This window comes from Dermacentor andersoni, chromosome 2 (assembly GCF_023375885.2).
Source record: "Dermacentor andersoni chromosome 2, qqDerAnde1_hic_scaffold, whole genome shotgun sequence".
NCBI lineage: Eukaryota > Metazoa > Arthropoda > Arachnida > Ixodida > Ixodidae > Dermacentor > Dermacentor andersoni.
The window spans coordinates 247821147-247844916 of NC_092815.1; the positions used below are offsets into that span (position 1 = coordinate 247821147).

Genomic DNA, 23770 nt, shown 5'->3' on the forward strand with positions numbered 1-23770 from the left:
CCAATCTGCTTTTTTCTTATCCCTTGACGTTACACTTATCATTCTTCTTTCCATGGCTCGTTGCGTCGTCCTCAATTTCAGCAGAACCCTTTTCGTAAGCCTCCAGGTTTCTGCCCCGTAGGTGAGTACTGGTAAGACACAGCTGTTATACACTTTCCTCTTGAGGGATAGTGGCAACCTGCTGTTCATGATTTGAGAATGCCTGCCAAACGCACCCTAGCCCATTCTTATTCTTCTGGTTATTTCAGTCTCATGATCCGGATCCGTGGTCACTACCTGCCCTAAGTAGATGTATTCCCTTACCACTTCCAGTGCCTCGCTACCTATCGTAAACTGCTGTTCTCTTCCGAGACTGTAAACATTACTTTAGTTTTCTGTAGATTAATTATCAGACCCACCCTTCTGCTTTGCCTCTCCAGGTCAGTGGGCATGCATTGCAATTGGTCTCCTGAGTTACTAAGCAAGGCAATATCATCAGCGAATCGCAAGTTACTAAGGTATTCTCCATCAACTTTTATCCCCAATTCATCCCACTCCAGGTCTCTGAATACCTCCTGTAAACACGCTGTGAATAGCATTGGAGATATCGTATCTCCCTGTCTGACGCCTTTCTTTATTGGGATTTTGTTGCTTTCTTTGTGGAGGATTACGGTGGCTGTGGAACCGCTATAGATAGCTTCCAGTATCTTTACATATGGCTCATCTACACCCTGATTCCGTAGTGCCTCCACGACTGCTGAGGTTTCGACTGAATCAAATGCTTTTTCGTAATCAATGAAGGCTATATATAAGGGTTGGTTATATTCCGCACATTTCTCTATCACCTGATTGATAGTGTGAATATGGTCTATTGTTGAGTAGCCTTTACGGAATCCTGCCTGGTCCTTTGGTTGACAGAAGTCTAAGGTATTCCTGATTCTATTTGCGATTACCTTAGTAAATACTTTGTAGGCAACGGACAGTAAGCTGATCGGTCTATAATTTTTCAAGTCTTTGGCGTCCCCTTTCTTATGGATTAGGATTATGTTAGCGTTCTTCCAAGATTCCGGTACGTTCGAGGTCATGAGGCATTGTGTATATAGGGCGGCCAACCTTTCTAGGACAGTGTTCCCACCATCCTTCAACAAATCTGCTGTTACCTGATCCTCCCCAGCTGCCTTCCCCCTTTGCATAGCTCCCAAGGCGTTCTTTACCTCTTCCGGTGTTACTTGTGGGATTTCAAGTTCCTCTAGACTATTCTCTCTCACTTTATCGTCGTGGGTGTTACTGGTACTGTATAAATCTCTATAAAACTCTTCAGCCACTTGAACTATCTCATCCATATCAGTAACGATATTGCCGGCTTTGTCTCTTAACGCACACATCTGATTCTTGCCTATTCCTAGTTTCTTCTTGACTGCTTTTAGGCTTGCTCCGTTCCTGAGAGCCTGTTCAATTCTATCCATATTATAGTTCCTTATGTCCGCTGTCTTACGCTTGTTGATTAACTTAGAAAGTTGTGCCAGTTCTATTCTAGCTGTAGGGTTAGAGGCTTTCATACATTGGCGTTTCTTGATCAGATCTTTCGTCTCCTGCGATAGCTTACTGGTTTCCTGTTTAACGGCGTTACCACCGACTTCTATTGCGCACTCCTTAATGATGCCCATAAGATTGTCGTTCATTGCTTCAACACTATGGTCCTCTTCCTGGGTTAAAGCCGAATACCTGCTCTGTAGCTTGATCCAGAATTCCTCTAGTTTCCCTCTTACCGCTAACTCATTGATTGGCTTCTTATGTACCAGTTTCTTCCGTTCCCTCCTCAAGTCAAGGCTAATTCGAGTTCTTACCATCCTATGGTCACTGCAGCGCACCTTGCCGAGCACGTCTACATCTTGTATGATGCCAGGGTTCGCGCAGAGTATAAAGTCGATTTCATTTCTAGTCTCACCATTCGGGCTCCTCCATGTGCACTTTCGGCTAACCCGCTTGCGGAAAAAGGTATTCATTATCCGCATATTATTCTGTTCTGCAAACTCCACCAATAGCTCTCCTCTGCTATTCCTAGAGCTTATGCCATATTCCCCCACTGACTTGTCTCCGGCCTGCTTCTTGCCTACCCTGGCATTGAAATCGCCCATCAGTATACTGTATTTTGTTTTGACTTTACCCATCGCCGATTCCACGTCTTCATAGAAGCTTTCGATTTCCTGGTCATCATGACTAGATGTAGGGGCGTAGACCTGTATAACCTTCATTTTGTACCTCTTATTAAGTTTCACAACAAGACATGCCACCCTCTCGTTAATGCTATAGAATTCCTGTATGTTACCAGCTATGTTCTTATTTATCAGGAATCCGACTCCTAGTTCTCGTCTCTCTGCTAAGCCCCGGTAGCACAAGACGTGCCCGCTTTTAGCACTGTATATGCTTCTTTTGGCCTCCTAACTTCACTGAGCCCTATTATATCCCATTTACTGCCCTCTAATTCCTCCAATAGCACTGCTAGACTCGCTTCACTAGATAACGTTCTAGCGTTAAACGTTGCCAGGTTCATATTCCAATGGCGGCCTGTCCGGAGCCAGGCATTCTTAGCACCCTCTGCAGCGTCGCAGGTCTGACCGCTGCCGTGGTCAGTTGCTTCGCAGCTGCTGGGGACTGAGGGCAGGGGTTTATTGTTGTGTTCATATAGGAGGTTGTGGCCAAGTACTGCAACAGGGTGGCCAATCCTGCTCTGGTGAGAGAGTGCCTTACCGGTTCTGGTCACCGGGATCAGGCCGCACTCCAGGCCTGTTTGTGCAATTTTCTCAACACACGGTTGTTGTTGTTTTTTTCTGGTATTTTCCGGTGGAGAATTCTGCGGTCCGGGATTTGAATCACCGTCCTCTTGCACGGGAGGCGGATACTGTACCGTCCCCGCAGGAGTTAAATTTAAAAATAAATTGTGGGCTTTTACGTGACAAAACCACTTTCTGATTATGAGGCACGCCGTAGTGGAGGACTCCGGAAATTTCGACCACCTGGGGTCCTTTAACGTGCACCTAAATCTAAGTACACGGGTGTTTTCGCATTTCGCCCCCATCGAAATGCGGCCGCCGTGGCCGGGATACGATCCCGCGACCTCGTGCTCAGCAGTCTAACACCATAGCCACTGAGTAACCACGGCGGGTCCCGCAGGAGTTGTACGCCTCATTTAATATACAGTGATGCCCTATTTGATCAGTCAAGGTGGACCAATCTGAGCTCGGTTATACCGCACGGATGGCACTTCGGCTAGAGAACCTGGTATTTATGACCTGCACATGTGAGGCCATACATATTTGAAGATATATATCTTTTTTTTTAGGAGGGTTCCCGTACAGTGATAAACTAAAGGAAAAGACATTAAAAGAAAGAAAAAAAAGAAAGAAAAAGGGGCGAAAAAAAAGGAACATAACAGCTGATTTGAACTCGTGACCCTTCGATGTTGCCCGGAAAGATAGCTCAGTCGGTTGGTTCGTCATGCCCCAGGCTACTTTCAAGCGCCACAGCTCCTGCTCCGAGCCTCACACTTACAAGGAAAGGGCCTCATGTTGTGCGATAGTCGGTTGTTGGAACGATAGTGGTTGGAAGGCATACTTTCCTGGAAAAATGGCTGCCCGAGTAGAAGAACGAGCTCGAGCGGCTTTAGAGACTAGGAAAACTGCCTTAAAATATTTGGACTTGAGGGAAAGCTTCGTTTACAAACTATAACACAGCAATCAGCACTCGAATACGACGAGAGAAATTATTGAGACGTGGAAAATTCCCTTGAAATAAATATGGTTTGCGAGACAAATGTTTGTAAGTATTGAACCTCTTAAAAGATGAGGGGGAAGTATGCGCTCACCGAGAGGTCATCGTCTGCACGGGACCACCACCAGGCACCTTACTGAGATGGGGGGGGGGGGGGCTCTGCGGGCCGGACGCAAAGCCTCCCTTCTCCGCCGGCCAAGAGGGGAAAACGCGCTTTCCGATCGCTCAAGGTTGCGCGGACATAGTTGAACTCTAGCGTCTAGGAGAAGCTTAACCAGGTGCGATGGCGGCACGCATAGCGTGGGAAGCTAGCCGCCAGAATAACAATCTCAAGGACTGCTGCTGACGAGGGCGAAATACCTTCGTGTAATTATAATAAACCTAATAGGACTACTTTCGAAAGAAAAAAGAAAAAAAGGAAACGGCCCAGAGGGCTATACTACGAGAGCTATGACTGATAGTTCTCTCTCTCTCTCTCTCTCTCTCTCTCTATAAATATATATATATATATATATATATATATATATTCATCTCATCTATGGGATTGCATGCGCGCGCTGTTTCTTTGTCTCTGCGTGTAGTACAGTTAAGAGAGCCAGTTTAAGGGCGGAGAAGAAGAAAGAAGAGAAAAGCAAAAACTGCAGCGCCGTGGTTTTAAAGCGCACCCGTGGTAGAGAAACGGAAGGCGATATAAGCGTGCGTAGCCATGATACGCACACGACAAACTGCCTTAAAATATTTAGACTTGAGGGAAAGCTTCGGTAACAAACGATAGCACCGCTATCAGCACTCGAATATAGTTATAACCCTAATAATAATTGTAAATATTCATCTCATCTATGGGATCTAATGCGCGCGCTGTTGCTTTGTCTCTGCGTGTAGTAGTTAAGAGAGCCAGTTTAAGGGCGGAGAAGAAGGAAGGAAAGGAAAGTCTCTGAAGCAAAATTGCAGCGCCGTGGTTTTAAAGCGCACCGGTGGTAGAGAAACGGAAGGCGATATAAGCGTGCGTGGCCATGATACGCACACGACAAACTGCCTTAAAATATTTAGACTTGAGGGAAAGCTTCGTTAACAAACGATAGCATGGTATTCAGCACTCGGATATAACTATAACCCTAATAATAATTGTAAATATTCATCTCATCTATGGGATCTAATGCGCGCGCTGTTGCTTTGTCTCTGCGTGGAGTAGTTGAGAGAGCCAGTTTAAGGGAGGCGAAGAAGGATGGAAAGGAAAGTCGCTGAAGCGAAATTGCAGCGCCGTGGTTTTAAAGCGCACCCGTGGTAGAGAAACGGAAGGCGATATAAGCGTACGTGGCCGTGGTACGCACCCGACAAACTGCCTTAAAATATTTAGACTTGAGGGAAAGCTTCGTTAACAAGCTATAACACGGCAATCAGAACTCGAATACGACGAGAGAAATTATTGAGACGTGGAAAATTCGAAGCACAGCGGAAAGCGCAAATGAGAAGACTAACGGGGACCTACACGGGGCGAAACCTGATCGGTAGGCTGGGCTTCGAAATAGGAGACGTCAACCGGTACGAGGACGTACCGGCGGGAATTAGGAAAACCTTTAATGTAAAGCCTATACCGAAGAACATGGATTCCAGGCTCCACGAAGGCAGAAGGAAAGCTAGGGCCGAATACATAGAAAAGACAGTGGCTAGAGAAGAGAACACTCTCTTCACGGACGCGAGCATAAGCTTAATAGGAAGCGAGGCAAAGGCCATCGCGGTAGTAATGAACAAGGAGGAAAAGCTTGTCTCGTGCATCTCGGCCGAGATACGGAGCGTAGCTGAAGCCGAGGAAATCGCCGTGGCGCTGGCGGCGATGCAAGGATATAGGGAGAATAAATCGCTAAATATTCTCACAGACTCGAAAGAGACTTGTCGCAACTACATGAGGGGCAGAATATGCAAAACTGCCCTTAGGATCCTCAGAGGGGGTAACCCCTCGGAGGAGGCGAAAATCAAACACAATCTGATCTGGATACCTGGACACGAGTGCATAAGGGGTAACGAGGCGGCGGACGGTCTAGCTCGAGCTAATAGATTCCGGGCTGGGCAGCAGCAGGAGTACCGCGCTAGTTACGCCGGGATCCTCAGTGACAGTTATTCGGAATTACTGCAACACTACAGGGGGACTAGATTCAAGTACCCACCGCCCCATCAAGCGCTGACGAAGGAGGAAGCAACGGGCTGGCGTAGGCTCCAGACAAACACCTTCCCCAACCTTTTCATATTCAACAAGATGTTCCCAACGCAGTATAGGGACACCTGCCCCTGGTGCGGGGCTACACCCACACTCTATCACATAACTTGGGAGTGCGAACGAAACGACGCATTCCGCGATCATAAACCCCCGAGTGCGGAGCATTGGGAGAGCCGGCTCGTCAGCTGCGAACTCGCCGTCCAAAGAAGGATGGTGGAGCACGCTAGGGACGCGGCCAAACTCAGTGGAGCCCTGGACTGAGGGACCACCCGTGCTGAAGAGGCTTCCCTTCGACGAGAAGACAGCGTGAAGAAGAGAAGACCTCGATCCGCGAGAATTCCATTTTATAATTCAATAAATGTTTTTCTCTCTCTCTCTCCTTGAAATAAATATGGTTTGCGAGACAAATGTTTGTAAGTATTGAACCTCTTAAAAGATGAGGGGGAAGTATGCGCTCACCGAGAGGTGATCGACTGCACGGGACCACTACCAGGCACCTTACTGAGATGGGGGGGGGGGGGGGGGGGGGGGCTCTCCGGGCCGGACACAAAGCCTCCCTTCTACGCCGGCCAAGAGGGGAAAACGCGCTTTCCGATCGCTCAAGGTTGCGCGGACATAGTGTAACTCTAGCGTCTAGGAGAAGCTTAACCAGGTGCGACGGCGGCACGCATAGCGTGGGAAGCTAGCCGCCAGAATAACAATCTCATGGACTGCTGCTGACGAGGGCGACATACCTTCGTGTAATTATAATAAACCTAATAGGACTACTTTTGAAAGAAAAAAGAAAAAAAAGAAAAAAGGAAACGGCCCCGAGGGCTATACTACGAGAGCTATGACTGATAGTTCTCTCTCTCTCTCTCTCTCTCTCTCTCTATATATATATATATATATATATATATATATATATATATTCATCTCATCTATGGGATTGCATGCGCGCGCTGTTGCTTTGTCTCTGCGTGTAGTGGTTAAGAGAGCCAGTTTAAGGGCGGAGATGAAGGAAGGAGAGGAAAGGGAAAAAAAACTGCAGCGCCGTGGTTTTAAAGCGCACCCGTGGTAGAGAAACGGACGGCGATATAAGCGTGCGTTGCCATGATACGCACACGACAAACTGCCTTAAAATATTTAGACTTGAGGGAAAGCTTCGGTAACAAACGATAGCACCGCTATCAGCACTCGAATATAGATATAACCCTAATAATAATTGTAAATATTCAATTCATCTATGGGATCTAATGCGCGCGCTGTTGCTTTGTCTCTGCGTGTAGTAGTTGAGAGAGCCAGTTTAAGGGAGGCGAAGAAGGATGGAAAGGAAAGTCTCTGAAGCAAAATTGCAGCGCCGTGGTTTTAAAGCGCACCCGTGGTAGAGAAACGGAAGGCGATATAAGCGTACGTGGCCATGGTACGCACCCGACAAACTGCCTTAAAATATTTAGACTTGAAGGAAAGCTTCGTTAACAAACTATAACACGGCAATCAGAACTCGAATACGACGAGAGAAATTATTGAAACGAGGAAAATTCCCTTGAAATAAATATGGTTTGCGAGACAAATGTTTGTAAGTATTGAACCTCTTAAAAGATGAGGGGGAAGTATGCGCTCACCGAGAGGTCATCGACTGCACGGGACCACCACCACGCACCTTACTGAGATGGGGGGGGGGGGCTCTGCGCGCCGGACACAAAGCCTCCCTTCTACGCCGGCCAAGAGGGGAAAACGCGCTTTCCGATCGCTCAAGGTTGCGTGGTGTTACGTTTCGCCTACGACGCGCAGTATAGCCGGCGCGGATGCAACGGACGCCGGGGCTTCGTTCAAAGCGGCGGACATTTTGGCCCGTTCGGAGCTCCCGCAAAGCCTCCCCGCCAAGCGCGTCCAGGCGTGTTTCAGTGCCACGTGTCTTCGTGTGTGCGTGGGTGTGTGTGTGTGCCCACGCTTGTCAAAGCGCGGCAGCCGGGGAGAGGAGCTCCCCAAGTGTGAAGCGAGGAGGTCTGACAGGCGCCGGCTTGGCGGATGCGTCACTACACTCGTCTCAACGTGTCTCTCAGCCTGTCCGTGCCCGCCGTCACGTGGTCTCGTCACGAGGCCTTCCTCTTGCCCTCAACTCCGAGAGTATAAGAGCAGCTGCCCCCGGACGCCAAGGGAGAGGCTCCGATTTCTTCCGTTGAGTTACGTGCTCTCCCGTCTCTCCACTTCGGTCGACCTGACCGCCCGCTCTTTTGCGATGTTAGAATAAACAAGTTGTTCTGTTACCAGTCGACTCATGCTTTGCCGGGACCTTCGGATGCTTCCAGTTGTGCCCCAGGCCGCCAGGCCAGCGCTACCCTTGGGGCTTGCGACCCATTTGCAACAACGGGCGTCAGCGCTGAGATTACAACAACTGTCTGCCAGCGGTGAGATCGCGACAACGGAGGCCAGCAGCGAAGATATGCAGTTGACTGTATGCTGAGCAGCACAACGACCATCCGGGAACAGTGCAACGAGCCCTGTGTGATGACTGGTTGCCTGCAGCGGAACGACTGCGCTGAATTCTTGGCTGCGAGGTTTGGTGAGTGCCGGACTTTCTTCTTCTGAGTTTTGCCAGGCTTTTGTTAGTGTCAGAAACAGAGCTGGTAATTGTGGTTGTCGTTGCTGCCGGGTTAGTTTGCGGCAAGACAATAGAAGGCAGTAGAGAAAGCAGCATTCAGAGCAGCCATGGATTTGAAGTCGTTGCGCAAACCGATATTGCTGGAGCTTGCAAGAGAGTTGGGTCTGGATGTCTCAGACAAACTCAGAAAACCAGAACTGCTGAGGGCTATTCTTGAGTTAGAGGCTGAGGATGACGAGCTGTCGGAATGCCTTGAGACCATTGAGGAGCGGGCCAAAAGACAGGAGCGCGAACTTAAAGAGCAAAAAGAAAGACATGAGCTCGAACTTAAAGAGCAAAAAGAGAGACAGGAGCGCGAACTTAGAGAGCAAAAAGAGAAACAGGAGCGCGAACGAAAAGAGCAGAAAGAAAAAGAAGAGCGCGAACACGCTTTGGAAATGAAGCGTCTCGAGGTATAGGTGGAACGCGCTCGCAATACAAGTCAGGCACACGGTGCAGGAGAACGAGTATTGTTCAAAATGACTTACCTGATGCGGCCGTTTAAGCTTGGAGAGGACATTGGTTTGTTCCTGGTTAACTTTGAGCGAACGTGCGAGAAGCAGGGGTTCTCTCGGGAAACGTGGACACAGCGCTTGCTCACTTTGTTACCCGGCGAGGCGGCCGATGTAGTCGCTCGCTTGAAGAGAGAGGAGGCAGAGGATTTCGACAAAGTGAAATCGAGTCTGCTAAAAAAGTACAGGCTGTCAGCGGAGGCTTTCCGTCGGAAGTTTCGGGAAAATGAGAAAGGCAGAAGTGAGTCATATACAGAGTTTGCCTACAGGCTTATGTCAAACATGCAGGCGTGGCTCAAAGAAGAGAAAGCGTTTGGTGACCACGAGAAAGTTCTGCAGTGTTTCGGGCTAGAACAGTTTTATAGTCGGTTACCTGAGAACGTGCGGTACTGGGTCTTGGATAGGCCAGACGTTAGTACGGTTGCTAAAGCCGCTGAGCTAGCCGAGGAGTTTGTGACGCGTCGGGCTCGCGGAGCTAAGGACGGTCAGAAGGGTGAATTTGGCTCCAAGTTTGAGAGGCCGAAGTTCACGCCTATGAGAGCAAAGGGGAACACACGTAGTGCGGAGGCGAGTGAAAGCAGTCCGACCAAACGTAAGGAGACGGCGGCAGCCGAAGCCGAACGCAGAAAGCGGTTCGAGATGAGGCAAGCGCGCGTGTGTTATACGTGCCAGAAGCCGGGTCACTTTTCGGCGCAGTGTCCAGAAACAAAAACAAAAGTCGTGTTTTTGTCATTATGCAGCACTGACGAGAACATGAAGCTTCTCGAGCCTTACATGCGAGACCTCCTCGTGAACGGGAAAGAGTGCCGAGTGCTTCGCGATTCCGCAGCTACAATGGATGTAGTTCACCCCTCTTACGTAGAACCCGATATGTTCACGGGCGAGTGCGCATGGATCAAGCAAGCCGTGGAAGCTCATAGCGTGTGTCTGCCCGTAGCAAAAGTGCTTATTGAAGGACCTTTCGGAGCGCTTGAGACGGAGGCCACAGTGTCATCTGTGCTGCCCCCCCAGTACCCGTACCTATTTTCGAACTGGTCCGATCACCTCCTGCGCGAGAAGGCGCTTTTGTTTGGTGAGGCTAGCGTTCAGGCCTTAACCAGATCAAAGGTTCGGGAGCTCGCTGCAAAGGCGGTAGTTGCGGGGCCGACGTTGTCGAACGATGAGAAAGGGCCAGAGGCGCAGCAAGCTGATATTCAGAGCACGCCCGAACTGAATAAAATTGAGCCTGTAGCGTTAAAGGCACCAGATACTGGAGAGGAAATTCCCGATGCGGGAAAGTTAGAAGAGCTATCTGCAGATTTGCTCATCGCGCCTACGTCAGACGGACTTAATAGGTTGCTAAAAGTCAGCCGGTCGGCTTTGATAGCCGAGCAAAAGAAGGATGGCAGCCTAGAAAACATACGCTGCATTGCCAAGAAAGGTATCGCCAAGAAAAATGCTCGTTTTGTGGAAAGAGGTGGGGTCCTCTACCGGAAGTATCTAGACCGCAGGGGAGTGGAGTTCGATCAGCTAATCGTGCCTCAGTGCTACCGTCAGGATCCGTTGCGCTTGTCGCATGGGGGTTCGTGGTCCGGACACCTAGGAGTTAAGAAAACTAAGGACCGTCTCTTGCAAGAGTACTATTGGCCAGGGTGTTTTCGGGACGCAGACCACTTTGTGAAGACATGTGACACCTGTCAGCGGGTGGGCAAACCAGGGGACAAATCGAGGGCGCCGTTGAAGTTGGTACCTATCATTACGGAGCCTTTCAGACGGCTCGTTATTGATACAGTGGGACCTCTGCCGGTAACAGCCACGGGATACAGACACATTTTGACTGTGATCTGGCCAGCGACAAAGTTCCCTGAAGCAGTGCCGCTTAAAGAACTCAGCTCAGTTGAGATAGTCAATTCACTACTGTCCATATTGGCGCGAGTTGGTTTTCCTGCGGAAATCCAATCAGATCAGGGCACAGTGTTTCCTAGCGCTTTGACGACAGCCTTTCTCGAAAGGTGCGGGGTAAAGCTGTTACACAGCTCAGTGTACCACCCACAGTCGAATTCCGTTGAGAAGCTCCACTCCGTCATGAAGCGCGTGTTGAGAGCATTGTGTTTTGAACAACAAACTGACTGGGAGCTGTGTCTGCCTGGGGTGATGTTGGCATTGAGGACAGCGCCGCATGCAGCTACGGGGTTTTCGCCAGCTGAGCTAGTGTACGGTCGCTCGCTGCGATCTCCGCTTCGCATGCTTCGAGACGGATCACTGCCCTCTCCAATGGCTGCAGACCATCTCTTCCACAAATGGCCGCCTCCTGCGCTGGAGCCTCGCTTTGCAACAACATTCCTTTGAGGTGCGTTACAAAAAGGGGAGTCTCAACGGTAACGCCGATGGCTTAAGTCGAAGCCCCTAACGTAGGAATCAGCCTCAGAGTTGTTTGTTACTGATGTTTTTCTTCCTGAGGCAGGATTTTTAACATATTGCTTTTGTTTAGTGTTTCAAAGTGATGACGTGCTTTCTAGTGCAATTTTCCAATTTGTGGACGCGTTCTGAGTGCTGCTAAACTACTGTAAGGAACTAGGCAGTAGTATAAAAGGGGAAAGAGCCTGGCAGGGCTTAGTGAGGGTTGTGCCGTGCTTGCTGACTGAGCGGTTGAGTTTCGGCGTAGTTCTAACGCTTGCCGGGAACGAGAACAAAAATGTCAACTCTCCCGAAGTCACTTTGCAGTGTCCTGTGTGAACCTGAACGAGAGAACGAGGCCTTCTCTGTGCGCTGCGCTCAAGAAACGCCGAAGGACGACCGACTTCGGTTATGAGCATCATCAAGCGACATCCCTCCGGACAGCGGATGCAGTCCCCTGACCATCGGGATCTCCTTCCCCCGGCGGGGCGGTCTGTTACGTTTCGCCTACGACGCGCGGTATAGCCGGCGCGGATGCAACGGACGCCGGGGCTTCGTTCAAAGCGGCGGACATTTTGGCCCGTTCGGAGCTCCCGCAAAGCCTCCCCGCCAAGCGCGTCCAGGCGTGTTTCAGTGCCACGTGTCTTCGTGTGTGCGTGGGTGTGTGTGTGTGCCCACGCTTGTCAAAGCGCGGCAGCCGGGGAGAGGAGCTCCCCAAGTGTGAAGCGAGGAGGTCTGACAGGCGCCGGCTTGGCGGATGCGTCACTACACTCGTCTCAACGTGTCTCTCAGCCTGTCCGTGCCCGCCGTCACGTGGTCTCGTCACGAGGCCTTCCTCTTGCCCTCAACTCCGAGAGTATAAGAGCAGCTGCCCCCGGACGCCAAGGGAGAGGCTCCGATTTCTTCCGTTGAGTTACGTGCTCTCCCGTCTCTCCACTTCGGTCGACCTGACCGCCCGCTCTTTTGCGATGTTAGAATAAACAAGTTGTTCTGTTACCAGTCGACTCATGCTTTGCCGGGACCTTCGGATGCTTCCAGTTGTGCCCCAGGCCGCCAGGCCAACGCTACCCTTGGGGCTTGCGACCCATTTGCAGCAACGGGCACCAGCGCTGAGATTACAACAGCGGACATAGTGTAACTCTAGCGTCTAGGAGAAGCTTAACCAGGTGCGATGGCGGCACGCATAGCGTGGGAAGCTAGCCGCCAGAATAACAATCTCATGGACTGCTGCTGACGAGGGCGAAATACCTTCATGTAATTATAATAAACCTAATAGGACTACTTTCGAAAGAAAAAAGAAAAAAAAGGAAACGGCCCCGAGGGCTATACTACGAGAGCTATGACTGATAGTTCTCTCTCTCTCTCTCTCTATATATATATATATATATATATATATATATATATATATATATATATATATATATATATTCATCTCATCTATGGGATTGCATGCGCGCGCTGTTGCTTTGTATCTGCGTGTAGTAGTTAAGAGAGCCAGTTTAAGGGCGGAGAAGAACGAAGGAGAGGAAAGCAAAAAAAAAAAAAACTGCAGCGCCGTGGTTTTAAAGCGCACCCGTGGTAGAGAAACGGAGGGCGATATAAGCGTGCGTAGCCATGATACGCACCCGACAAACTGCCTTAAAATATTTAGACTTGAGGGAAAGCTTCGGTAACAAACGATAGCACCGCTATCAGCACTCGAATATAGTTATAACCCTAATAATAATTGTAAATATTGATCTCATCTATGGGATCTAATGCGCGCGCTGTTGCTTTGTCTCTGCGTGTAGTAGTTATGAGAGCCAGTTTAAGGGCGGAGAAGAAGGAAGGAAAGGAAAGTCTCTGAAGCAAAATTGCAGCGCCGTGGTTTTAAAGCGCACCCGTGGTAGAGAAACGGAAGGCGATATAAGCGTGCGTGGCCATGATACGCATACGACAAACTGCCTTAAAATATTTAGACTTGAGGGAAAGCTTCGGTAACAAACGATAGCACCGCTATCAGCACTCGAATATAGATATAACCCTAATAATAATTGTAAATATTCAATTCATCTATGGGATCTAATGCGCGCGCTGTTGCTTTGTCTCTGAGTGTAGTAGTTGAGAGAGCCAGTTTAAGGGAGGCGAAGAAGGATGGAAAGGAAAGTCTCTGAAGCAAAATTGCAGTGCCGTGGTTTTAAAGCGCACCCGTGGTAGAGAAACGGAAGGCGATATAAGCGTACGTGGCCATGGTACGCACCCGACAAACTGCCTTAAAATATTTAGACTTGAGGGAAAGCTTCGGTAACAAACGATAGCACCGCTATCAGCACTCGAATATAGTTATAACCCTAATAATAATTGTAAATATTGATCTCATCTATGGGATCTAATGCGCGCGCTGTTGCTTTGTCTCTGCGTGTAGTAGTTATGAGAGCCAGTTTAAGGGCGGAGAAGAAGGAAGGAAAGGAAAGTCTCTGAAGCAAAATTGCAGCGCCGTGGTTTTAAAGCGCACCCGTGGTAGAGAAACGGAAGGCGATATAAGCGTGCGTGGCCATGATACGCATACGACAAACTGCCTTAAAATATTTAGACTTGAGGGAAAGCTTCGGTAACAAACGATAGCACCGCTATCAGCACTCGAATATAGATATAACCCTAATAATAATTGTAAATATTCAATTCATCTATGGGATCTAATGCGCGCGCTGTTGCTTTGTCTCTGAGTGTAGTAGTTGAGAGAGCCAGTTTAAGGGAGGCGAAGAAGGATGGAAAGGAAAGTCTCTGAAGCAAAATTGCAGTGCCGTGGTTTTAAAGCGCACCCGTGGTAGAGAAACGGAAGGCGATATAAGCGTACGTGGCCATGGTACGCACCCGACAAACTGCCTTAAAATATTTAGACTTGAGGGAAAGCTTCGTTAACAAACTATAACACGGCAATCAGAACTCGAATACGACGAGAGAAATTATTGAGACGTGGAAAATTCCCTTGAAATAAATATGGTTTGCGAGACAAATGTTTGTAAGTATTGAACCTCTTAAAAGATGAGGGGGAAGTATGCGCTCACCGAGAGGTCATCGTCTGCACGGGACCACCACCAGGCACCTTACTGAGATAGGGGGGGGGGGGGGGGGCTCTGTGGGCCGGACACAAAGCCTCCCTTCTCCGCCGGCCAAGAGGGGAAAACGCGCTTTCCGATCGCTCAAGGTTGCGCGGACATAGTGTAACTCTAGCGTCTAGGAGAAGCTTAACCAGGTGCGATGGCGGCACGCATAGCGTGGGAAGCTAGCCGCCAGAATAACAATCTCAAGGACTGCTGCTGACGAGGGCGAAATACCTTCGTGTAATTATAATAAACCTAATAGGACTACTTTCGAAAGAAAAAAGAAAAAGAAGGAAACGGCCCAGAGGGCTATACTACGAGAGCTATGACTGATAGTTCTCTCTCTCTCTCTCTCTCTATATATATATATATATATATATATATATATATATATATTTTACGGTGCCCTAAATACGTTGTGAGCTTACCAAGCTTACCACAAAGCTCGCGAGTACCCGCGCTTGTTTTCACCATTGCAAAAAAAAAAAAAAAACAGCAACAATAAGAATTAAGAAGCAAAACAAATCCAGAACCCGTCATTTCTATGCGCATCGACGGATTGACTTGGATTAGGGAGCAACGCACCGGCTGCTGCGTACGTGACCATACAAATAGAAAGTTCTTATCGCAAAAAAGGAAGAACCGCTGCACGAATTGCCAGAAGGCGTCGTAAATTGTGCATTGACGCATATGTCGTATATAAGCGATGTTCGAGTGACTTTTACTATGAATTGTGACTGATTTCGAAAATGGTTGTTCCGTTCATGTTCTTGTTTTTTTTCAGCTTACCCCCACCACTTAAAGTCTCCATCATACTGTATAAATGTCAGCATAGCTTGCACACCGGTGCACGTAATACCTGTAAGCAATAAATTTTATATGACTAATTATTTGGTTTTGCTTCTTCACCGTAGAAAAATATTACGACAACGGTGAGTATTTTATTAAAACGTTGTCAAGGCTGCTTTTGTAGAGGTCGCTGGTTTGATCCAGTTAACTGCGGCCAAAATATGGTCAGGGCTTAATGACTAAATGTCAGAAGGCTCGTGAACGTAGACTTATTGTTGCGTGCTAAAACACCCGGGTGATCGATAATAATCCGTGGACCCCGACTACGGCATGCCTCATAACAATATTGTAGGTCTGGCAAGTAAATCCCCAAAATTTATTTTTAACCCAGGCAAGAATCAAGAAGGAAGAAAAGTGCGAAGACACCTCATCAGTTCTATGGAGTCGCGAATGCGAAAGCATCGATGCCTTATTGGACCACGCTGAGCGGTCCTTCGAGTTCTGCGCTGCTAATAGTGTGCCGCAGCGGAACGTGCTGTCCGAGCCAGTAGGCAGCAGCAGCCTGAGCTACCAACGCCACCTGCCGCCAACGCGGTGGTGCGCTTCCCCTTCACGCAACGCCACCATGTTTTTCTCTTTCACCCGCTCTGCCAAAGCCTCCTACATAGAACAAGGCCTGTGCACTTCGACTTATGATGTCATGCAACCTTGCCCGACTGCCATGGAATCTAATGGGAATGCTCCGGAGTATAAGCTACGGTAATACTGAAGTCACCACTTTCGGCACGCCGGGTTAGGCAGTCGAAGTTTCGGTCCAAGTAGCATGCGTCACTAAACAGAGTGCACGGGCCTGTTGTCTTGGAGGCGTTGGCTCTATTTCGTCGAGGAGCGCTCGCGCCGACAGTGAGAGGATGGTCACGTGACGTCGCGGAGACTCCCTAGCTGTTGCCTCACGCAACATCTGGCGCGCTATCGCGGCCGCGGGGTTTCTTTGCCTTTGGTCCTCCACTGTCCTCCCTCGAGGCGCAGCTCGTGACGTAACGTCGAAGCCAACGGAAATGCCAATTCAGGCACCATTTTCTGTTGCAGACGATAGTCACTCAGGGCGCCATTTGACGGTTTCGTATCATAATTACCTATTTTGCCCCGAGGCGAAGCACTGAAAGTGACAGCAACGGTTAGCGTTGCGTTTGAACTGCCATGATGGCATTCTGATATTAACGACGATGCGACGTGGCTCGACGCAACCCGCAAAGCAACTCCTGCCGCGCAGAAAAGACAGCGCCCTGGCAGCCACCAGGCATCTCACAACGCTCACGTATAAGGTGCGTTGACCCAACGGTGACGTCACTTGTGTTACCGGCCGGTGCATGTGTCGAACCCCCCCCCTGCCTCACCTTCTGTTCTCGTTCTCTTACCGCTGCCTCCTATTTCTTAACGTTTATTTTGTGTAGTGCTTACTGAATAATTTAAAACATCAGCGCCCCTATTTTCGCCTGTCAGTCTACACTTCTGAGAAAGATGAAAAATAAAATAAAACGTCATTATGATCGCCTTTTCACATGCCACATTCGGTAAGCGTTGTAGAAATTGAGTTGATAGACACTGCAAAAAAAAAAAAAATGAGTCCACATTTAGCGGCTGTAGTTAACATCAAATTAAGTAATACGTTAACATCAAATTAAGTAAGCGATGGCCTTGCACGATACAAACATTGCCTAGAACAAAATATAATTGCCGTTCGTAATAGCCAGAAACATTTACTTTTCTTAAATGATCATCGAATATAAAACATTGAGTGAACACTCGCAACGAAACTGAGTACAATTAGAGCGCATTTCCATTTATACAATATTGTCGTTTATATATTAGGAAACAATAAAATGGCCCGCGATTCAGGCCTTTGGGAATAGATTTGATATGTTTCAGAGTTTTAGTAACGGAATGAACCATCGAGCTTTATGACCTTCAAACCATCTCTATACGCACAGAAGTACAATGTTGAGGAAGTGCATGCAATCATCTAGCGACAGAAGGAGCAGATAGCAAGAAATGATACGTTTGGCGGCCAACGTCACGACTTCACGAAAATGGGCGAGCAGCGAGATTTTTCATTTGTACTCGTTCTACCCGCCCCCTCCTCGATGGCATTGTTTACTGTTAGCAGGCCAGCGGAGCGCATTTTAGAACGAGTAGATAAAGAATGGGAACCGCGAACCCACGAAGCGTTCATTTGCTGCTTATGATGCGATTCGGCAGCCGTTCAAATAGCACTTGGAGATTATAAAGCAGCAAGAATCGATACACTTTAGTTTTCGGAAAGGCGCGTGAAAAAAAGAACAAACCGGCAGCATAGTATAAGACGTGCTGATACTGAAAATAAAAAAAGACCACGGAAAATATAGCGTATAAATACGTATCCGTTTATGCGCATACTTCGATATACGATTGTCCTTCAACCAAATTGATTTTCTCAAGAAATAAGCTTCGTGAATGACAGTGCTTTTAAAGACCGTGGAAACCAGACGAATGGTAAAGTTTTTTTGCACTTGTAGTCGCATCAGCGGCTCCGTAACTGTATGCGGGTGCGACATGTTGCACGACGTAGCACTCTTGGCAACTCCTGCTGCACAGGAGGAACAGTGCCCTCGCAGCTACCAGTCATCTGAGAACGCTAGCATCATGAGCACCGACAGCGGTGTAGGAGGCCTCGCACTAGAAACTAGGAAGCTTACCAGCAAATATGCGGCTGGTATAGTAAGAAACACAGCAAAAAAGAACGTTAAAGTCACAGAGGCTATGCTACTCTAATGGGTGGGGGCACAGAAAAAAACGACTATGAGTACCTACATAATAGTTAAGAGTGAGAGAGAGGGATTAGCTCTGGATATTGTTCAGCAGGTTAGGGGTACAATACCAAGCCTAAACGGCACTCATTAGCCCTTCGTCTCCGGCGGCGACCTCGGCCAGCTGGACGCCCCAGAGTTGGTCCTCCGTGGACGAGCTGACGAGTGTTACATAATTTAGTTCTGTGCGAGCGCTGGCGTGTGTAGTAGCGGCTCTAGGCCGCCGGGTGGAGGCACGTTTTGATTTAAGTATGAAGGAGGGGCCAGGCCAGCGGTTGTTGCTTAGTAAGTGTTTGGTACGCTGGGCGATTCGGGACCCTTCGAAATAAGTGAGTCGTGATTTCTTTGAAGTCATCCACGCGATCCCCTTTCGACGCTAGTGGAGACTGCTACTGGCTCGACGTGCAAGTCCCCGAGCCGCCGCGTGAGCCACCACGCTTCCGGGGAGAGAAGAGAGAGCCGGGTGCCCACCCGCGAACGGTGGCTTTGGCGTTGCTGATCGCGTATTTGGCTTGTATGGAAGCTATTGATAATGAAATATCCGGTCCCTGTGCTATGCTACTTCGTCGTTGTCGGTGGGAATCGAGCCGTGTACTTTGGCGTCACCATATACATGTACTGCCACTGTATTACTATAGATATAATGCCGTGGGCTATGTGCTCTGCCGTGTCGACGTAGGCCACCTACTGAGTCTTGAAATATTTTCTACATACCTTTAGCAGGTTATTGCCGTCTTTACTTGTTGTGTTTGGGATGCATGTTCCTAGGTATAAGGGGTACTCTTAGATGCGTAACGATATCGTGGGAAAGGTTACCTTTATGCCATACTGTGATGCGTCGTTTATGTCGAGTTTTTGAGCATGTTTCTGCAGTTAGAGCTTTGTGTGAGTCTCGTATTCTAGATTTCTAGATTCTAAGAGTTCTTCGAGTGTGTTGTGCATATGTAGGGCTAGCAATTTGCCGTGTCCTGTGCGCATGCGAAGTCCTACAGCTTGTTGTAAGACCACCGATTTCGTGCGTTCGATATTGACCTTCCCTAAGACTTGGAGCTTTACGTGGAGGTGTACGTACACTGTGCGCCTAATAAGGAACGCCTTTGAGTTGTCCTCCTTCGTGCCGGAGTGCTGAGCTTCATTGTTCGTTGGGCACAGTTTTCTAGTATATTGATGGTTTCCCCGACACCTCCGCTTTCCGGTGCGTGAAGTCCTAGGAGTATAATAATATAAAGCGGTGAGTGAACACTCAGAACGGAACAGAGTACAATTAGAGCGCACTTCCATTTATACAATATTGTCGTTTATATATTAGCAAACATTAAAATGGGCCGCCATTCATTCCTTTGGGAATAGATTAGATATGTTTTAGAGGTTTAATAATGGACGGAGCCATCGGGCTTTATGACCTGGAAACCATTTCTATACACACAGAAGTGCAAAGTTGAGCAAGTGCATGCACCCATCTAGTGACAGAAAGAGGAGAAAACAAGAGACGATACATTTGGCGGTCAACGTCACAACTTCACGAAAATGGGCGAGCAGCGAGATTTTTTATTTGTGATTGTTCTACCCACCCCCTCCTCGATTATTTTGTTTACTATAAGCAGGCTAGCGGAGTGTATTTTAGAACGAGCAGATAAAGAACCGGAAGCTCGAGAGCACGAAACGTTCTTTTGCTTTTTATTAGGTGATTCGGCAGCCGTTCGAATAGCACTTGGAGATTATTCAGCTGGAAGAGTCGATACATGGGAGTTTTCGAAACGGCGCATAAAAAAAAGAACAAACGGGCAGCATAGTGTAAGAGGTGCTAATACTGAAAATAAAAAAAAAAGATCAGGGAAACAGAGTGTATAAATACGTATCCTTTTACGCGCATAGTTCGATATACGATTGTACTTCAACGAATTAGATGTTCTTAAAAAAATAAGCTTCGTAAATTACAGTGTTCTTAAAAACCGTGAAAACCATACATATGGTAAAGTTCTTTTTTTTGCACTTGTGGTCGCAGCAGCGACTTCAATGTAAAACGAGGGACGATACAATTTTAACCCTTTGATGGATGCAACGAGAACAAGTAATTTAGGCGCAATTTTTCATCACCAGAGGCTTTCTGGGGCAGTTTTATTACAAACAAAACAAACACGAGTGGAAACTGTCTGCTTACAAAAGAGAAAAAAGTGGGACAGCGTATGTCCCACTAACCACATAGCATGTATTCACTATGTGGGACAGGGTATGTCCCACCATCCACTTCAGTCAAATTGTCAGCAGCAGTGAAACGGGCCAAAGCAAGTGACGCATAGTGGCACATTGCACATTTTGCAGAGGTATTTGGTGCGCACTTCCTTCTGCTTTGTAGAGCACCACCGGCACCGCAGTCGTTTCCCAGTGAGGACGGGGTGGTGACCATTTCCGGCAAATCGGAGTTCATCTGGTACACCACTCATTGCGCGCCCATTCTTCTTGCCTTTCTTGTTGTAGTGGGCTTTCAGCGTTGTTTTCGATTTTCGAAACGTGTTTTGGGCAATCAGGAGACGCCCAAGCATCAGGCGGAACTGCAGATAGGTGACAGGACTCATGGAGGAAATTTGAATGAAAGCATTGACCACCGCTGCGTCCAAAATGAAGTAAAAGATACGGCTCCACCAGCGCTTTGAACGGCGGTCCGCTGGATAGGCATTCCTTTTCTGGTCAAATTTATCAACCCCTCCCATCCATGCGTTGTATTCTTTCACAACACATGGACAGTCCACTTCCTTTCTCTTCCCGTTTTGAAGGGTTCGCTGGACCTGCACAACGCTTTCTGGGTCATGATAGTTGGACATGATGTGCACATTTTTAGAGTCTCGCCATTGGTAGGCTACCACATCAGCCTTCTTCCTCCAAATGTAGGACCCTCGCTCCAGCTTGTTGTCAACTTTGACTTCGGATGGCAGATCCCTCTTGTTCACTCTAAATGTGCCACAAGCAAGGATGTCTTTCTCTCGCAGCTCTTGAAGCAGCTTAGTGGAGCTGAAGAAATTATCAAAAAATAACTGCGAGCCAGCAGGGACGGCACCATCGGCCAAAGTCAGGACAACGTGTTCGCCCAAGGTTCTGTCTTCTGGCTTCTGCATACTCTTTCCTTCGTAGAGCTGGAACTTGAGGAGATAGCCCGTCTCAGAATCCGCTAGAGACCAAACTTTGTATCCTCTCTTGATTTTTGGTTTCATTGGCATGTATTGTTTCATGCTTGAGCGGCCTTTGAACAGAATCATGCTCTCATCGACAGCGAGGTGACTGGATGGCGAGTAGTGGGCCTGGAACCTCTCGTTCATCATCTCTATCAATGGCCGAACTTTGTATGCACGGTCAAAATCTTTTGAGCCGTAGTCGGGCATTTTTTCATTGTCGTTGAGGTGCAGGCAGTTTGTTATGTGTTGAAATCGTTTGTAGGTCATCACTTGGGCGATTTCTTTCACATGAAATAAGCTGTCTGAGCTCCAGTACATTTGCAGGTGGTGCATGCGATTTACACTCATCAAAATGAGGACTCCAAGGTAGGCACGAAGCTCCAAGCACGTGAGTGTCGTCCATCGTTTCCGGTTGGTTGTTGCTGCATACAAGTTTGTTTGATCCACGATATGTTTGATCACGTCCTCATCGAAGTAAAGCATGAATGCTTCAATGGCAGTGCTTCTTTCCAAGATCTTCTGCGATCCAGATGCATTATGATTTGTCGGAATCGTCGCAATGAATTTGGACATGTCCCACTGGCTGGCTGTATTATCATCACCTGACCCTTCAGGGAGCTTCTTGACTTTTTTTAATTTTGTTCTTTTTCCTGAGTAAGGCTTGCGCGCAATTTTTTTGCGCTTGCTTGTCGTGGGAACAGGCAGAGGTGGCGAAACGTCGTCCTCTTCGCTGCTCTCAGCACTTCCAAGCACAAAGTCTTCCTCATCAGAACTATCGCGGTACTCATCGGCGCTGTCATTCGACTTGTCCGGTAAACTAAAATAAAGCTCCAAGGCTTCTTCCCGACTCAGGTTTTTTCGTTCTCCTACGCAAAAAAAAAATAAATCGTGGCATTCAGCTCCAGCGTCATGTTTGCGCACACACTAGACTCGCTAAGCCTAACACTACGGGCATCAAAACAGACCACTGCCGCAAGATTCATACATGCAACATTATTTTTGCCCGAAAATGATAACTATTGCGCCCTTATTTTTCTCTCAACATTGTTATAGTGCAAGAAATAGGTAAACTTACTTACCAGGCATCTCGTAGCAGTTCACGCAGCTTTGAAAACAGGAGAAAATCACGAAGTGGATCCAAAAACTGAAGAAAACAAAACTGACGGAATTTGTGGCTCCATCTGTTGCTAAGTGCAAAAAACAGCTATGAATGTTTTCTTCGAAGTCTCTTAGAGGGAGCCACATCACTCAATGCCGTAATACGTTTTGATTTTGCGTTCAATCTAGAAAGAAAGTGAGCGCGTCAAGTGGGACCTCTGTGTCCCATCATCCATCAAAGGGTTAACTATGCATAAATAAATACGCAGCACGTGTTCGCACAAATGTTAAGCTCATCATGCTACATCCCAAACAGACGATCCTCAACACTTCCTGTTCTGGAGCCGATTTTTCAATGATGTTGAGTGCAGACTAGCTCACTCATCCGCCGTAATGACTCCGGCAATGCTTGAGCCTTTTCGTAAAATGCTGCATCAGCGATTTCACCGAGTGGCTCACGAAGGATAACTAATACAGGATTTCCACCACACTTTGTGACTTCCAGTGTAGGAAAATATTATTTTAACCGATAGACATGTAAGTGAGTTTCTGTTTGAAATATATCAGCCTTTTTGCTTAGACAGGCATCACGTAGGAGCACACAAACAACAAGACGGACAATGTGCCCTCGAAGTTACGCTCCAAATGATTTGTTCAAAGTTTCTCCCGACGAGTGGAGCATTGACAGCAACAGCAAAATCGCGCGTTGCGACAGATCGCCGTGGACGAAGTTGTAACTGTATGCAGGTGCGACATGTTGGGCAGACATCGCACGCTTGGCAACTCCGGCTGCACAGAAGGAAAGGCGCCCTGCCAGCTACCACCATCATGAGCGCCGGCATTGGCGTAGCAGGCGTCGCACCAGGAATTGGAAAGCTTACCAGGAATTGGAATTGGAATTGGCCAGTATAGTAAGCTACATAGCAACAGAGAACGTTAAACGCAAAGTGAGAGTGGCTGTGGAATCTCCTAGCTGGAGGCACTGGTAAAGGAACAGGCTGTGAATAACTAAGAAAAAAAAGGGAGGTCAAGGGAGAAACATTTCATAACTCAAGAAGAAGCTCTTTTCGAAGAGAGCTCAGGATGCCTTATAACACGAAGTTAGAAATCCAGATGCACCAAGAGAGAAGAAACGTCCGCTTGCTGTGCGGAAAAGTTGGGTTAGGCATCGCTGTTATCCTACCTCCTCGGCAAAATCTGTCGCTGCGAGCTAAGGTAGACAGTTTTCTGAATTTTCAGTCGAGAGCTCAATCCTTCGCAAGGTCGCCAAGATTATAGAAAAATGTCAGAAAATCGCCAAACACGCTG

At 48.0% G+C, this 23770-nt stretch overlaps 1 protein-coding gene across 1 annotated transcript; it reads right to left on the reverse strand.

Annotated features, from left to right (window-relative positions):
• Positions 1 to 20236: 20236 nt before the first annotated feature.
• On the reverse strand, positions 20237 to 22516 carry LOC126537766 (piggyBac transposable element-derived protein 4-like). The gene is made up of 2 exons (XM_072286313.1): positions 22444 to 22516; positions 20237 to 22230 (listed from the first exon to the last, which is right to left on the reverse strand). Exons 1-2 carry the CDS (start codon positions 22448 to 22450, stop codon positions 20456 to 20458), a joined length of 1782 nt encoding a protein of 593 aa, XP_072142414.1. The 5' UTR covers positions 22451 to 22516; the 3' UTR covers positions 20237 to 20455.
• Between the last annotated feature and the right edge of the window lie 1254 nt (positions 22517 to 23770).